At 40.8% G+C, this 18,174-nt stretch overlaps 1 protein-coding gene across 7 annotated transcripts in view; it reads left to right on the top strand.

The window, feature by feature from the left end:
• LOC126278000 (uncharacterized) overlaps window positions 1-8,144 on the top strand; it is a 269,064-nt gene extending 260,920 nt beyond the window's left edge. For all 7 annotated transcript variants that reach the window (XM_049977688.1, XM_049977683.1, XM_049977689.1 and 4 more), the window contains one exon: window positions 7,962-8,144. In XM_049977688.1, coding sequence (XP_049833645.1) covers window positions 7,962-7,980 — 19 coding nt within the window. In that variant the 3' untranslated portion in view covers window positions 7,981-8,144. The remainder of the gene's footprint in view (window positions 1-7,961) is intronic.
• Window positions 8,145-18,174: the final 10,030 nt, after the last annotated feature.

Below are 18,174 nucleotides of genomic sequence, written 5' to 3'. Positions count from 1 at the left end.
GATTGAGGACTTTGATTTGGGATAGTAGTTGATGGGTGTGTTCATTGGCCGAGTCGATGTATAGGTGAAGGATTAGGCGGGTGAGGGCTATGGATTGTGCTGTTTGGAACTGGTATAAGGACTGATGGAAAGAAGGATTGCAGCCAGAGATGGGAACTTTAAGTGTGAGGCTTTTGGGAGTAATGCCAAATGTCAGACAAGCCTGAGTAAATAAAATATGGGAGCGTAATCTGGCTAGGGTGAAGGCATGTTTTCGGAGGGAATGTAAATAAAATTTAATAGGGTCGTTGTAGGGATGTTGTGAGGTGGACATGGTATTAGAAGGTGGAAAGGGTAATATGAGGTTAAAGTGAAAGTAAATAGAAATTTATATAGGGAGAGATAAAGGTGTGAAAAAAGTCGAAAAAGTGTTGGTTTGAGATGAGCTATGTTGGTCCTGTGCTGAACTTAGGTTGGTGAACAACAATGGGTGCAAAGGTTAGGTAGTTATGTTGTCTCCAGATCACGTTAAAGGGTGGGATAATTCAAGAAAAATTCGAAAAACATTTTTTGAATAAAGTTTCGAAAGAAAAAAAGTTTCGAAAGAAAAAAAGTTTCGAAAGAAAAAAGGTTTCGAAAGAAAAAATGTTTTGAAAAAATAATTTCGGAAAAAATAAAATTCGAAAAAATTTTTCGAGTAAAATCTCGACAAATATGTGTGTAAATGTATACAAAGGACTGGTTGTGGACTGGCAGGTTATGAGAATGAGGCTAACAATTGTTTGATGAAGAAATAATAACGTGTAAACCTGTGGGAAGCTGCTAAAAAATGATCGGTTATGTGGGAAAAACGGGAATGGAAATAAAACGAAAGTTGTTGGAAATAACTGAGATGGTTGTTTAATGGGTGAAAGGAACTGAAGCTGTGAAATAGTATTCACGAGATTACACGAAATGTTTGTAAACTTAGAACAGTGGATTTTATAGCAGGGGTTATGTTGAAAGCGTTAAATAATTTTTTGGTTATGGTTTGGAAGTAAATTACGTATTATTGAGTATAATTAGGCAGGATAAAATGTAGGGTAGATTCGGAAAAAGGGACGATGAATACAAAATGAAACTACTTGTACAAACGAGAAGAGAAAGTAAGATGACAGAGAAGATTTCGAAATGCAACAGAGACAATAACAAACGTAATTGTTGGGTTCAAATTAATGATGATGTAAATAAAATAGAAAGAAACTTACACATGGGAAAAATATATTAAAAACAAAGATTCCAAGACTTACCAATTCACCCATTAAACAACCATCTCAGTTATTTCCAACAACTTTCGTTTTATTTCATTTCCCGTTTTTCTCACATAACCGATCATTTTTTAGCAGCTTCCCACAGGTTTACACGTTATTATTTCTTCATCAAACAATTGTTAGCCTCATTCTCATAACCTGCCAGTCCACAACCAGTCCTTTGTATACATTTACGCACATATTTGTCGAGATTTTACTCGAAAAATTTTTTCGAATTTTATTTTTTCCGAAATTATTTTTTCGAAACTTTTTTTTCGAAAGCTTTTTTCTTTCGAAACTTTTTTTCTTTCGAAACTTTTTTCGAAAAATGTTTTTCGAATTTTTCTTGAATTTTCCCACCCTTTAACGTGATCTGGAGACAACATAACTACCTAACCTTTGCACCCATTGTTGTTCACCAACCTAAGTTCAGCACAGGATCAACATAGCTCATCTCAAATCAACAGTTTTTCGACTTTTTTCACACCTTTATCTCTCCCTATATAAATTTCTATTTACTTTCACTTTAACCTCATATTACCCTTTCCACCTTCTAATACCATGTCCACCTCACAACATCCCTACAACGACCCTATTAAATTTTATTTACATTCCCTCCGCAAACATGCCTTCACCATAGCCAGATTACGCTCCCATATTTTATTTACTCAGGCTTGTCTGACATTTGGCATTACTCCCAAAGGCCTCACACTTAAAGTTCCCATCTCTGGCTGCAATCCTTCTTTCCATCAGTCCTTATACCAGTTCCAAACAGCACAATCCATAGCCCTCACCCGCCTAATCCTTCACCTATACATCGACTCGGCCAATGAACACACCCGTCAACTCCTATCCCAAATCAAAGTCCTCAATCTTTCCTCTCCCACATCCACACCGGCTGTACATAGCATCCTCCTACAGGCCAACCGCAAATTAGAACAGCATGCCACCGTCCACCTCAGAAAACTATCCAATCTCCTGGTTTCCCACCTCCGGAAAGGCAACTCACTCACCCTCCACAACCTTTCCAACCTCCTCTCATTGCACACAGACCCAGTCTCTCCCATCTACTCAATCTCCAACTTCCAGATCCAGTCCCCCCAACACCTCAAAATTCTAGTCAACACAATCTGGAACCACAACACCCCAATTCAGTAGTTAACCTTTCCTCCAAACCCCTCTCCCAATCCGAAACCTCTGTCCTATCCAAAGGCCTCACATTCAGCCCCACTCCCAGGTTCAACCAAACTGCCCTTGTCAAAGATTTACTGTCCTACACTCGTAGTCTCTGCTGGAAATATCACTTTGCCACGAAGAAAAATAATCCTGATCCCACTCCTAATGATCCAACTCCCCAAGACACTATCCAAATTGAACCCTGCCTGCAACAGTTCCGTCCTCCATCACAGCGGGACCCACCTCCTCTTCCTCAAAATCACCCTCTCCAAACCTTCCAGGAATTTCTCACTTCCAGTCTTGCCTCTCAATCTTTCTTGAAAAACCTTAATCCTACTCCCAACATCACCACAGCCGAAGCCCAGGCTATCCGTGATCTGAAAGCTGACCGATCCATCATCATTCTTCCGAGTGACAAGGGTTCCATGACCATGGTACTTGATCATCGGGAGTATGTGGCTGAGGGACTGCGTCAGCTTTCAGACAACTCTACATACAAAGTTTGCCAAGGTAATCCCATTCCTGATGTCCAGGCGGAGCTTCAAGGAATCCTCAGAACCTTAGGCCCCCTACAAAACCTTTCACCTGACTCCATTAAACTCCTGACCCCACCGACACCTCGCACTCCTACCTTCTACCTACTTCCTAAAATTCACAAACCCAAACATCCTGTCCGTCCCATTGTAGCTGGTTACCAAGCCCCCACAGAACGTATCTCTGCCTACATAGATCAACACCTTCAACCCATTACATGCAGTCTCCCATCCTTCATCAAAGACACCAACCACTTTCTCGAACGCCTGGAATCTGTACCCAGTCTGTTACCCCCGGAAACCATCCTTGTAACCATTGATGCCACTTCCCTATACACGAATATCCCGCACGTCCAGGGCCTCGCTGCAGTGGAGCACTTCCTTTTACGCCGATCACCTGCCACCCTACCCAAAACCTCTTTCCTCGTCACCTTAGCCAGCTTCATCCTGACCCACAACTTCACTTTTGAAGGCCAGACATACCAACAATTAAAGGGAACAGCCATGGGTACCAGGATGGCCCCCTCGTATGCCAACCTATTTATGGGTCGCTTAGAGGAAGCCTTCTTGGTTACCCAAGCCTGCCAGCCCAAAGTTTGGTACAGATTTATTGATGACATCTTCATGATCTGGACTCACAGTGAGGAACAACTCCAGAATTTCCTCTCCAACCTCAACTCCTTTGGTTCCATCAGATTCACCTGGTCCTACTCCAAATCCCATGCCACTTTCCTAGACGTTGACTTCCATCTGTCCAATGGCCAGCTTCACAAATCCGTCCACATCAAACCCACCAACAAGCAACAGTACCTCCATTATTACAGCTGCCACCCATTCCATATCAAACGGTCCCTTCCCTACAGCCTAGGCCTTCGTGGCAAACGAATCTGCTCCAGTCCTGAATCCCTCGACCATAACACCAACAACCTGAAAACAGCTTTCGCATCCCGCAACTACCCTCCCAACCTGGTACAGAAGCAGATAACCAGAGCCACTTCCTCATCCCCTCAAACCGAGAACCTCTCACAGAAGAACCCCAAAAGTGCCCTACTTGTGACAGGATACTTCCCGGGACTGGATCAGACTCTGAATGTGGCTCTCCAGCAGGGATATGACTTCCTAAAATCCTGCCCCGAAATGAGATCCATCCTTCATGAAATCCTCTCCACTCCACCAAGAGTGTCTTTCCGCCATCCACCTAACCTTCGTAACCTCTTGGTTCATCCCAATGTAATCCCCAAACCACCTTCCCTACTCTCTGGCTCCTACCCTTGCAACTGCCCCCGGTGTAAAACCTGTCCTATGCACCCTCCCACAACCACCTACTCCAGTCCTGTAACCCGGAAGGTGTACACGATCAAAGGGAGAGCCACGTGTGAAAGCACCCACGTGATTTACCAACTGACCTGCCTGCACTGTGACACTTTCTATGTGGGAATGACCAGCAACAAACTGTCCATTCGCATGAATGGACACAGGCAGACAGTGTTTGTTGGTAATGAGGATCACCCTGTGGCTAAACATGCCTTGGTGCACGGCCAGCACATCTTGGCACAGTGTTACACCGTCCGAGTTATCTGGATACTTCCCACCAACACCAACCTATCCGAACTCCGGAGATGGGAACTCGCCCTTCAGTATATCCTCTATTCTCGATATCTGCCAGGCCTCAACCTCCGCTAATTTCAAGTTGCTGCCGCTCATACTTCACCTGTCTTTCAACAACTTCTTTGCCTCTGTACTTCCGCCTCGACTGACATCTCTGCCCTTACTCTTTGCCTAAATATGTCTGTTTGTGTCTGTGTATGTGCGGATGGATATGTGTGCGTGTGTGTGTGTGTGCGTGCGTGTGTGTGTGTGTGTGTGTGTGTGTGTGTGTGTGTGTGTGTGTGTGCGCGCGCGCGCGAGTGTACGCCTGTCCTTTTTTTCCCCCTAAGGGAAGTCTTTCCGCCCCCGGGATTGGAATGACTCCTTACCCTCTCCCTTAAAACCCACATCCTTTCGTCTTTCCCTCTCCTTCCTGAAGAAGCAACCATCGGTTGCGAAAGCTAGGAGTTCTGTGTGTGTGTTGGTGTGTTTTGTTCTTGTGCCTGTCTGCCGGCGTTTTCCCGCTTGGTAAGTCTTGGAATCTATGTTTTTAATATATTTTTCCCATGTGGAAGTTTCTTTCTATTTTATTTACATCATCATTAAGTATTGTATTGCTATTACATTATCTACAATTTCTTTATTGTTTGATAAAAAATGTTGAATTTCATTTTTAGATTGATTGAGTTGTTGCCAGATCAACTTTATATTTGTTTTGTCTCACAAAAAGGTGTTAAGGATAAATGTGTTATTATTTTTGGCAATTTCTACTAGTGTGTGGCTACTGTAATTTCAGATATTATATTTGAATTTTCTTCCCACTTTTAGTTCTACTTTCACATTAAAATCTTCCATCATTATCTTGTAAAGGGTTTTGCTATCTTTTATAAGGTTTTGTAACTCTTCATAGAGGTCTTTTGCTGCTTCGTCAGAATGTGAGCATGTTGTGTGCACATAGGCTTGGATGATTTCTGTAGAATACTTTCACTGGTATTTTTTTAAAAGTATGTTTCTCTAAAATTTCTTTATTTTTGGTAATGTTTTTTTTAATTGCCTTGTTTAGAGTAAGGAGCACACCTAAATTACTTCCACAGGGGAAAAATATATTAAAAACAAAGATTCCAAGACTTACCAAGCGGGAAAGCGCCGGTGTGTCTGTGTATGTATAGATGTGTGTGTGTGTGTGTGTGTGTGTGTGTGTGTGTGTGTGTGTGTATGTGTGTGCGCGCGCGCGCGAGTATATACCTATCCTTTTTTCCCCCTAAGGTAAGTCTTTGTGCTCCCGGGATTGGAATGACTCCTTACCCTCTCCCTTAAAACCCACATCCTTTCATCTTTCCTTTTCCTTCCCTCTTTCCTGACGAAGCAGCCGCCGGTTGCGAAAGCTCGAAATTCTGTATGTATGTTTGTGTGTTTTATTCATTGTGCCTACCTACTGGCACTTTCCCGCTTGGTAAGTCTTGGAATCTTTGTTTTTAATATATTATATTTTTCCCATATATATATATAATAGAAAGAAACTTCCACATGGGAAAAATATAATATATTAAAAACAAAGATTCCAAGACTTACCAAGCGGGAAAGTGCCAGGCACAATGAACAAAACACACAAACACACACACAGAATTACTAGCTTTCGCAACCGATGGTTGCTTCTTCAGGAAAGAGGGAAGGAGAGGGAAAGACGAAAGGATGTGGGTTTTAAGGGAGAGGGTAAGGAGTCATTCCAATATATATATATATATATGTGTGTGTGTGTGTGTGTGTGTGTGTGTGTGTGTGTGTGTGTGTTCTGATGAAGGACTTTGTCTGATAACTAAAAGTATGCTTGACTGTTGTTTAATATCACCTCTATATGACAAGTAGTATTCAATCCCAATTCATATCATTTTCCTCTGTAGTGTGACGTATGTCTTGAATGTAATTCTGTTTAGTCCTCACTTTTTTGCCACACTTCTGTTAACCTCACTATATTCTTTTTGATTTTATAATTCTCTTCTCTTAGTTTTGCTAACCTATCTTCAAGTTTTGTAATTCTGAAATTTATTGGCCCTAAATTAAAAATAGTAGCAACTGAGTATTTAAGGCCCATGTTATTACCTAAATATTCAAACTTTACCTCGCGCTGGAAACTTCTCTTGCCTGCATGCACTGCTGGATTCCTGACTCCACTCTCTCAGTATTCTTTTGAGTTTGGTAAGACATGTGAATTTTAAATAAAGTAAGCAGAGCTATGGTCACAGGAAATTCAGCTGAGGCCTGCATATTTCTCAATCTCAGGGCATGGGACCAACATGAGCAGCTCACACACAGTTTCCAGTCAGTAATGTCATAGTCACACACATTAATTACATTACGTTGATCAATCTTTGTCATATCCATAGTACATTTAGTTGAGAAGGCAGAAGACAATGACTCATCACTTCCGTGCAAGTTGGTGAGCAGCCCATTCATATTTCTTCTCTATAAAGCAACGTATCGAGATTATCACGTTACTGATGCTAACAGCTGCATGGCGTACTCATGTGGATTCGATATTATGGTCTACTATGATTGGTTTCCATAATTCTCACAAAAATGTAACTAAGGGATGTTCCTCAGTTCTTAGTAGATCCATCTTTTGCAACTTAGTACAAAGAAATTGGCTCAGTGTCTATAGTTATTTTGAGCAGTTAAAGAATTTATCTTGATGTTTATGGATGTTCTGAGTTATTTGTGCTCCATGGATTCACAAGGTAAGAATCAAAGTATATTTAATAGGAAATACAAAATATTTCATCAAGTGCATGTTACTCATTTCATAATTATTCCAAATATTGTGTGTAATCTTAAGGCCATTATGCAAATATGAAATATGTTAACTTTTCTGAAAAAAGTTGACATGTGTTGTAGTGGACTGCACTGGATTGGATTGAATTTTACCCTGACACTTCATTTTACTTCATACAATGCCATTTCTGCTTTATTGCATGTTCTTCTTCTCCTCCACCAATCCTGCTTCTTGCTGCATGATGTCCAATCATTCATGCTAGTGACAGAACTACTTTGACTGACTGTCATGCCTGTGCTATGCAATTACTGTTAAGTCACCTTCCGTTGTTAGAGTATTGTCTGTTTGCTCTGCTTTCATACAAGTGTGGCTCAAGTTCAAAAGCAATAAATCTTTTTGTGTATATAAATCTCCTCCATCCTGCCTGTGTTCAGTTAATGTCCAGTAAGGTAATGTTTTTGTTTGTAACACAAGTTATTAATTTTCTGTGATTTTTTGGTATTGTAGTTTTAAATATTTATTTTTTAACTGTTCCTAATGGGTCCCTTTGTTATTTGCTTGCCATGTGTTTGATAATAAGGTGAATATTGTCACTATAAAAGCTAATTATTTGATATTTCCTTTCAGGCGGCAGCACCCACCATGATCTCAGTCAATGGCTTACACTCACCACTGTGCCTTTGATCACTAATTCTCAGAGGCATCATTTTGTTGTGCTTCCACTCTCATGAAGGAGAAATGACTGTTTTGTTTTTGTTATATTTTTTTGAAAATAAACTACTGTTGTTAATAAATTATTTGCTTCACTGACGTATCCTTTATAAGGGCACTATAATACTAGTAGTGGAACGAGATGCAAATCAAAAGAATGCATAATGTGAAATGCAAGTAATAGATCCAGCATGTGGGAAATGGTATTGTTATCAGAACTGACTGCCGTTGCTTAATTTGGCTACCATGTTACCAGAAGCTGTATAACTCCTGTGGCTGCTTGGTATTGTTTCTTGTGAAAAATGGGCCAGAAAACTGTGTTTAATGAAATGAGGGTACACAGTTGGCAGCAAACAGCACATCAGTGATTTGAAGTACCTAACAAAATGTTTGTTGCTAAGATGCCAAAATACTGTGTAACTTGGATACTTACATTGGCTAACAAAGTTCTTTCTCCATTACAGGGTAAAATTTACTGTTAAATTAACAGCAGAAGCTGTCCAATGTGGAGGAAGAAAGATCATAATAATAACTTAATGTTTCTCAAACCACACTACAACTTTTGCAGTTACATTCAGTATTATGTCCAAAATACAACATGGAAAGCTTTGTCAGAAACCTATTTATTTTACTTTTGCAAAATAATTTCTGCTGAACTTGAACACCCATCAGATCATTGTTTTCTAATTGTAGTCTGGCACCTGGATATTCAGTTATCAAGCAGCTGCAAGGTCTGAATTTCAGACACAGGGAAGTAAAAGATTTTCTCCATCAGTTTCCATATCTCAGGAATATTCTCTTTTTTAGAATATTGTATCAGTACTTGGAGAAACATAAACTCATGAAAAACTGAAATGTACAATATAGTGTTTCACAATAACATCATTAAAACAATGGAAAATCCAGGATGGAATAATGAAAATATTATGAAAAGGATAGATTGCTATGCACGATATAGGGGGGATGTTTAATCACAGACAGGCACAACAAAAAGACTGCTGTACATTTGAGCTTTTTACACACACACACACACACACACACACACACACACACACGCTCACGCTCACGCTCACACACGCGTGCGCACCACTCTTACACAAATGATACTACTGTCTCTGTCGACTGAGGCTGGCCTCAGTGGCCAGAGACAGTAGTTTGTGTGTGACCCGTGAAGATTTCGTATATGAAATTCGCTGAGAAAGCCTGCACTCACCTATAGTTGTTTTGTTGTGCCTACTTGTGAGTCAACATCTCCTCTATATGGTGAGTAGAAATATGTGTTTTTTTTTTCTTTTTATAATACTGACAATAATATGAATTTTATATTTTGTTGTGAACTTTCTTTCAGCTTTCTAGGCCATCATCAAACAACTGAAGTCTGAACAGACAGTCCAAACAAAGTCTGCACTAACTTCTATCAGTACAAAGAATGTTACACTGAGGTGACAAAAGTCGTTTAATACATCCTAGTATCATGTGGGACCTCCTTTTGCCCAGTGTAGTGCAGCACCTTGACAAGGCATGGATGCCACAAGACACTGGAAGTCCTCTGCGCAGAAATACTGAGCCATGCTGCCTCTATGGCCTTCCATAATTGTGAAAGCACTGCCTGTATAGGATTTTGGTTATGAACTGATGTCTCAGTTATGTCCCATAAATGTGTGATGGGATTGATGCCAGACAACCTGAGTGGCCAAATTGATTGCTTGAATTGTTCAGAATGTTTTTGAAACCAGTCGCAGACAGTTGTGGCTGGGTGACTTGGTGCAGTGCCATCTGTAAAAATTCCATTGTTGTTTGGGAACTTGAGTCCATGGATGGCTGCAAATGGTCTCCAACCAGCCGAACATAACTATTTCTGGTCAGTGATCAGTTCAGTTGGACCAGAGGACCCAGTCCATTACATGTAAACACAGCCCACACCATTATGGAGCCACCATGTGCTTGCACAGTGGCTTGTTGACAAAGTGCATCCATGGCTTCAAGGGGTCTGCACCACACTTGAACCCTACCATAAGCTCTTACCAACCGAAATGAGAACTTATCTGACCTGGCCATGGTTTTCCAGTCATCTAGGGTCCAAATTATATGGTCATGATCCCATGAGAGTCGCTGTAGGTGATGTGCTATTAGCAAAGACACTTGTATTGTACATCTGTTACCATAACCCATTAACGCCAAATTTCAGCACGCTGTCCTGGTGGATATGTTCATTGTATGTCCCACAACTCTATGCAGATGCTGCTGCTCTCAGTCATTAAGTAAAGGCCGTTGTCCACTGCATTGCTCACCCTGAGAGGTAAAGCCTGAAATCTCGTATTCTCGGCACACTCTTCACAATACGAATCTTGGAGCATTGAATTTCCCATTGATTTTCAAACTGGAATGTCCCATGACTCTAGCTCAAAATATCAATCCATGTTCAAAGTCTGTTAATTTCCGTCATGCAGCCACAATCACGTCGGACACCTTTCCACATGAATCACCTAAGTGGCAGTGACAGCTTTGCCAATGCACTGCCCTTTTATACCTCGTGTATGCAATACTGTGGCCATCTGTATATGTTCAATCACTATCCCATGACTTTTGTCAACTCAGCGTATTTTTCAAGATATGTGACATTTATAAATTATGCATCTATACAAAAAACACAAAAACACAGTGCTTCAATGTGACAATGGCACAAAACAAAACAAAATATGTAATGAGCTACTGAATGTTTTAGACTGTAATGATATGAATATGAATCCCAAAACCCAATGTTGGTCTGACCTAAAAATGTCGTACTATTTATGTTATACAGATATTAGTTAAATCTCTAAGCTATACACGAACTGATTGACTGTTGAAAGCGTATTGAAATACACACGAAGGAGGTATTAACCAATAGACCTTGTATTACATTGTACTCTAAGATTAAAACAACGAACACATCATCCTATAAACTTTTTTTTTTTGTTTAAGGTGTATAGAAAAGTAACTGGCACTGACATAGTAATACCTGCCAATTCCCAAAATACTGTAACACATTTACATGCAGCCTTTGATCCCATGATGCACCACCTACTACCTACATGACAGTGCACATCATATTTTAAAAATTTGCATACATTAATGGTAACAGTTCTATTGTGACAAATAATATATTAGGAGAAAGGTAGGCAGAAGATAATAGGATTTGTTAATCATGATCAGAAGGTAATAAAGTTTCGAAAAAATAATTTGCGAAAAAATAAAATTCGAAAAAATTTTGGAATAAAATCTCGAAGAATATGTGTGTAAATGTATTCAAAGAACTGGTTATGTACTGGCAGGTTATGATAATGAGGCTAACAATTGTTTGATGAAGAAATAATAACGTGTAAACCTGTGGGAAGCTGCTAAAAAATGATCGGTTTTGTGGGAAAAACGGGAATGGAAATAAAACGAAAGTTGTTGGAAAAAAAACTGAAATGGTTGTGTAAAAGGCCTTTAAATATGTCTGCTTGTGTTTGTGTATGTGCGGATGGATATGTGTGTGTGTGTGTGTGTGTGTGTGCGAGTGTACACCTGTCCTTTTTTTCCCCTAAGGGAAGTCTTTCCGCTCCCGGGATTGGAATGACTCCTTACCCTCTCCCTTAAAACCCACATCCTTTCATTTTTCCCTCTCCTTCCCTCTTTCCTGACGAAGCAACTGCCAGTTGCGAAAGCTCGTAATTCTGTGTGTGTGTTTGTGTGTTTTGTTCATGTGCCTGTCTGCCGGCACTTTCCCGCTTGGTAAGTCTTGGAATCTTTGTTTTAATATATATATATATATATTAAAAACAAAGATTCCAAGACTTACCAATATATATATTAAAAACAAAGATTCCAAGACTTACCAAGCGGGAAAGCGCCGGCAGACAGGCACATGAACAAAACACACAAACACACACACAGAATTACGAGCTTTCGCAACTGGCAGTTGCTTCGTCAGGAAAGAGGGAAGGAGAGGGAAAAATGAAAGGATGTGGGTTTTAAGGGAGAGGGTAAGGAGTCATTCCAATCCCGGGAGCGGAAAGACTTCCCTTAGGGGAAAAAAAGGACAGGTGTACACTCGCACACACACACACACACACACACACACACACATATCCATCAGTTGCGAAAGCTCGTAATTCTGTGTGTGTGTTTGTGTGTTTTGTTCATGTGCCTGTCTGCCGGCGCTTTCCCGCTTAGTAAGTCTTGGAATCTTTGTTTTTAATATATTTTTCCCATGTGGAAGTTTCTTTATATATATATATATATATATATATATATATATATATATATATATATATATATAGAGAGAGAGAGAGAGAGAGAGAGATAAAGGTGTGAAAAAAGTCCTACAGGCTAACCGCAAATTAGAACGGGTGGCAGCTGTCATAATGGAGGTACTGTTGCTTGTTGGTGGGTTTTATGTGCACGGATTTGTGAAGCTGGCCATTGGACAGATGGAGGTCAACGTCAAGAAAAGTGGCATGGGATTTGGAGTAGGACCAGGTGAATCTGATGGAACCAAAGGAGTTGAGGTTGGAGAGGAAATTCTGCAGTTGTTCTTCACTGTGAGTCCAGATCATGAGGATGTCATCAATAAATCTGTACCAAACTTTGGGTTGGCAGGCTTGGGTAACCAAGAAGGCTTCCTCTAAGCGACCCATAAATAGGTTGGCATACGAGGGGGCCATCCTGGTACCCATGGCTGTTCCCTTTAATTGTTGGTATATCCGGCCTTCAAAAGTGAAGAAGTTGTGGGTCAGGATGAAGCTGGCTAAGGTGACGAGGAAAGAGGTTTTAGGTAGGGTGGCAGGTGATCGGCGTGAAAGGAAGTGCTCCATCGCAGCGAGGCCCTGCACGTGCGGGATATTTGTGTATAGGGAAGTGGCATCAATGGTTACAAGGATGGTTTCCAGGGGTAACAGACTGGGTACGGATTCCAGGCATTCGAGAAAGTGGTTGGTGTCTTTGATGAAGGATGGGAGACTGCATGTAATGGGTTGAAGGTGTTGATCTACGTAGGCAGAGATACGTTCTGTGGGGGCTTGGTAACCAGCTACAATGGGGCGGCCGGGATGTTTGGGTTTGTGAATTTTAGGAAGTAGGTAGAAGGTAGGAGTGCGAGGTGTCGGTGGGGTCAGGAGTTTGATGGAGTCAGGTGAAAGGTTTTGTAGGGGGCCTAAGGTTCTGAGGATTCCTTGAAGCTCTGCCTGGACATCAGGAATGTGATTACCTTGGCAAACTTTGTCTGTAGAGTCGTCTGAAAGCTGACGCAGTCCCTCAGCCACATACTCCCGATGATCAAGTACCACGGTCGTGGTGCCCTTGTCAGCCGGAAGAATGATGATGGATCGGTCAGCTTTCAGATCACGGATAGCCTGGGCTTCGGCTGTGGTGATGTTGGGAGTAGGATTAAGGTTTTTCAAGAAAGATTGAGAGGCAAGGCTGGAAGTGAGAAATTCCTGGAAGGTTTGGAGTGGGTGATTTTGAGGAAGAGGAGGTGGGTCCCGCTGTGATGGAGGACGGAACTGTTCCAGGCAGGGTTCAATTTGGATAGTGTCTTGGGGAGTTGGATCATTAGGAGTGGGATCAGGATTATTTTTCTTTGAGGCAAAGTGATATTTCCAGCAGAGACTACGAGTGTAGGACAGTAAATCTTTGACAAGGGCAGTTTGGTTGAACCTGGGAGTGGGGTTGAAGGTGAGGCCTTTGGATAGGACAGAGGTGTCGGAATGGGAGAGGGGTTTGGAGGAAAGGTTAACTACGGAATTGGGGTGTTGTGGTTCCAGATTGTGTTGACTAGAATTTTGAGGTGTTGGGGGGAGTGGAGCTGGAAGTGGGAGATTGAGTAGATGGGAGAGACTGGGTCTGTGTGCAATGAGAGGAGGTTGAGGTTTGTTGCAAAGGTTGTGGAGGGTGAGTGAGTTGCCCTTCCGGAGGTGGGAAACCAGGAGATTGGATAGTTTTTTGAGGTGGAGGGTGGCATGCTGTTCTAATTTGCGGTTGGCCTGTAGGAGGATGCTATGTACAGCCGGTGTGGATGTGGGAGAGGAAGGATTGAGGACTTTGATTTGGGATAGGAGTTGACGGGTGTGTTCATTGGCCGAGTTGATGTATAGGTGAAGGATTAGGCGGGTGAGGGCTATGGATTGTGCTGTTTGGAACTGGTATAAGGACTGATGGAAAGAAGGATTGCAGCCAGAGATGGGAACTTTAAGTGTGAGGCCTTTGGGGGTAATGCCAAATGTCAGACAAGCCTGAGTAAATAAAATATGGAGCGTAATCTGGCTGGGGTGAAGGCATGTTTGCGGAGGGAATGTAAATAAAATTTAATAGGGTCGTTGTAGGGATGTTGTGAGGTGGACATGGTATTAGAAGGTGGAAAGGGTAATATGAGGTTAAAGTGAAAGTAAATAGAAATTTATATAGGGAGAGATAAAGGTGTGAAAAAAGTCAAAAAAGTGTTTGTTTGAGATGAGCTATGTTGATCCTGTGCTGAACTTAGGTTGGTGAACAACAATGGGTGCAAAGGTTAGGTAGTTATGTTGTCTTCAGATCACGTTAAAGGATGGGGAAATTCAAGAAAATTTCGAAAAAAATTTCTCGAAAAAATTTTCGAAAGAAAAAAGTTTTCGAAAAGAGTTTTGAAAAAAAATTTCCGAAAAAATAAAATTCGAAAAAAATTTTCGAATAAAATCTCGAAAAATATGTGTGTAAATGTATTCAATGGACTGGTTGTGTACTGGCAGGTTATGAGAATGAGGCTAACAATTGTTTGATGAAGAAATAATAACGTGTAAACCTGTGGGAAGCTGCTAAAAAATGATCGGTTATGTGGGAAAAATGGGAATGGAAATAAAACTAAAGTTGTTTAATGGGTGAAAGGAACTGATGCTGTGAAATAGTATTCACGAGTTTACGCGGAATGTTTGTAAACTTGGAACAGTGGATTTTATATTAGCAGTTATGTTGAAAGCGTTAAAAATTTTTAGGTTATGGTTTGGAAGTAAATTACGTATTATTGAGTATAATTAGGCAGGATAAAATGTATGGTAGATTACGGAAAAAAGGAAAATGAATACAAAGTGAAACTAATTGTATAAACAAAAAGAGAAAGTAAGATGATAGAGAAGATTTCGAAATGCAACAGAGACAATAACAAACGTAATTGTTGGGTTCAAATTAATGATGATGTAAATAAAATAGAAAGAAACTTCGACACGGGAAAAATATATTAAAAACAAAGATTCCAAGACTTACCAATTCACCCATTAAACAACCATCTCAGTTATTTCCAAGAGGTTACGAAGGTTAGGTGGACGGCGGAAAGACACTCTTGGTGGAGTGGGGAGGATTTCATGAACCTCTTGGTTCATCCCTATGAAATCCCCAAACCACCTTCCCTACCCTCTGGCTCCTACCCTTGCAACCGCCCCCGGTGTAAAACCTGTCCTATGCACCCTCCCACAACCACCTACTCCAGTCCTGTAACCCGGAAGGTGTACACGATCAAAGGGAGAGCCACGTGTGAAAGCACCCACGTGATTTACCAACTGACCTGCCTGCACTGTGACACTTTCTATGTGGGAATGACCATCAACAAACTGTCCATTCGCATGAATGGACACAGGCAGACAGTGTATGTTGGTAATGAGGATCACCCTGTGGCTAAACATGCCTTGGTGCACGGCCAGCACATCTTGGCACAGTGTTACACCGTCCGAGTTATCTGGATACTTCCCACCAACACCAACCTATCCGAACTCCGGAGATGGGAACTCGCCCTTCAGTATATCCTCTCTTCTCGATATCCGCCAGGCCTCAGCCTCCGCTAATTTCAAGTTGCCGCCGCTCATACCTCACCTGTCTTTCAACAACTTCTTTGCCTCTGTACTTCCACCTCGACTGACATCTCTGCCCTTACTCTTTGCCTTTAAATATGTCTGCTTGTGTCTGTGTATGTGCGGATGGATATGTGTGTGTGTGTGCGAGTGTACATCTGTCCTTTTTTTCCCCTAATTGAAGTTTTTCCGCTCCTGGGATTGGAATGACTCCTTACCCTCTCCCTTAAAACCCACATCCTTTCGTCTTTCCCTCTCCTTCCTGAAGAAGCAACCATCGGTTGCGAAAGCTAGCAATTCTGTGTGTGTGTTTGTGTGTTTTGTTCATGTGCCTGTCTGCCGGCGCTTTCCCACTTGGTAAGTCTTGGAATCTTTGTTTTTAACATATATATATATATATATATATATATATATATATATATATATATATATATATAAAAACAAGGTTATAAAATTTCAGTTTTATCCTCTTGGCGCCCTTTTGATGCACTCCAGTGAATGTTCTATTAAATTTCTTATTACTACTTTCAATTGATTATATATTTTTAGCTAAAAATTGTGCTCTATCTCTTAAAAAAATGTTAGTGTGAATGGTTATTTGACAAGGACATACTTCAACTGGAATGCCAGACATTAGATAGAATTTGTGTCAATTCAATTTTGATGTCAAAATTTCTAATAGATTAAAAAAAAACATATCATCTTCCTAATTTAATGGTCAGAATAATCACAGCTATATCAGTGTTCTCAAATAAACGTGAATGTACATCAGTAAAAAAATTTAATTCATTCTCAGAAAAATCCCTTTGTCGTCGCAACTACTGTGCCTCTCATAGTTTATCAAATGCAGTAAACTTTATATCAACAGAAAGTGCTGCATTTTACCATACTCCACTACACATCACTTACCGGGCTACCAGTGTCCAACAGTTAAACTCCCTTCCAGTTGCCTACAAATATTTCAATTACAGGATTACCGAGTAGTTCATGCTTATTACTTCCATCATCTTCTGCCAATAAATCATCTTCAGTATCCCTACAATTTAAATCAGCATTTACTTGTACCTCATTTCCTAACTTATATTGTAAAGTAATGAAAGGTAGCTTACAACTAGAGTGTGTGTGCTTAATATTATCACAGTACTCACCTTTCCCTACAGACTCCTCATTCTCTGCCAATACTGTCAGTATATTATCACTAATTGGCTTATCTTGATTCTCCTTAATGTAGCAATCATGTACATACCTGGTTTTCCAACTCCAGGTCATCATGTCCTATCATTCCACTACTCATATCATTGTCGAGTACTTCCACATACACCATACCATTTAATTCATCATAAAATACATCAGCGTAAGCATCAATAGCCTCAGACCAATCATTTGCAGCAGCATCTGCACCTATGTGAACCTCAACTTTAACTACACATGTTTCCACATCACACTCACTATCAAAAGTACTAGAACTTGTGTCAATTGGCTCACAAACATAATTCAACTTTGGAATATGATCCTTGCTTTCCTCCACATCTTCTTCAGACAATGTAGAAAATTCATCATCACAAATTAAGCTAACTAAACTATACTCATCTGCATCACGATAAATGTTACTATTACTAAACACACAACTCTCATCATACATACATACATACATACATACATACATATGAATACAATAGAGGGAAACATTCCATGTGGGAAAAATATATCTAAAAACAAAGATGATGTGACTTACCAATCAAAAGCGCTGGCAGGTCGATAGACACACAAACATACACACAAAATTCAAGCTTTCGCAACCCACGGTTGCTTCTTTAGGAAAGAGGGAAGGAGAGTCAAAGACGAAAGGATGTGGGTTTTAAGGGAGAGGGTAAGGAGTCATTCCAATCCCAGGAGCGGAAAGACTTACCTTAGGGGGAAAAAAGGACAGGTGTACACTCACTCACTCACACACACACACACACACACACACACACACACACACATACCCATACCCATACCCATCCGCACATACACTATGTCTGCTTGTGTCTGTGTATGTGCAGATGGATATGTGTGTGTGTGCGAGTGTACACCTGTCCTTTTTCCCCCTAAGGTAAGTCTTTCCGCTCCCGGGATTGGAATGACTCCTTACCCTCTCCCTTAAAACCCACATCCTTTCGTCTTTCCCTCTCCTTCCCTCTTTCCTGAAGAAGCAATCGTGGGTTGCGAAAGCTTGAATTTTGTTTGTATGTTTGTGTTTGTTTGTGTGTCTATCGACCTGCGAGCGCTTTTGATTGGTAAGTCACATC

Source organism: Schistocerca gregaria, chromosome 6 (assembly GCF_023897955.1).
Source record: "Schistocerca gregaria isolate iqSchGreg1 chromosome 6, iqSchGreg1.2, whole genome shotgun sequence".
NCBI lineage: Eukaryota > Metazoa > Arthropoda > Insecta > Orthoptera > Acrididae > Schistocerca > Schistocerca gregaria.
This window is presented reverse-complemented; position numbering and strand designations above follow the sequence as displayed.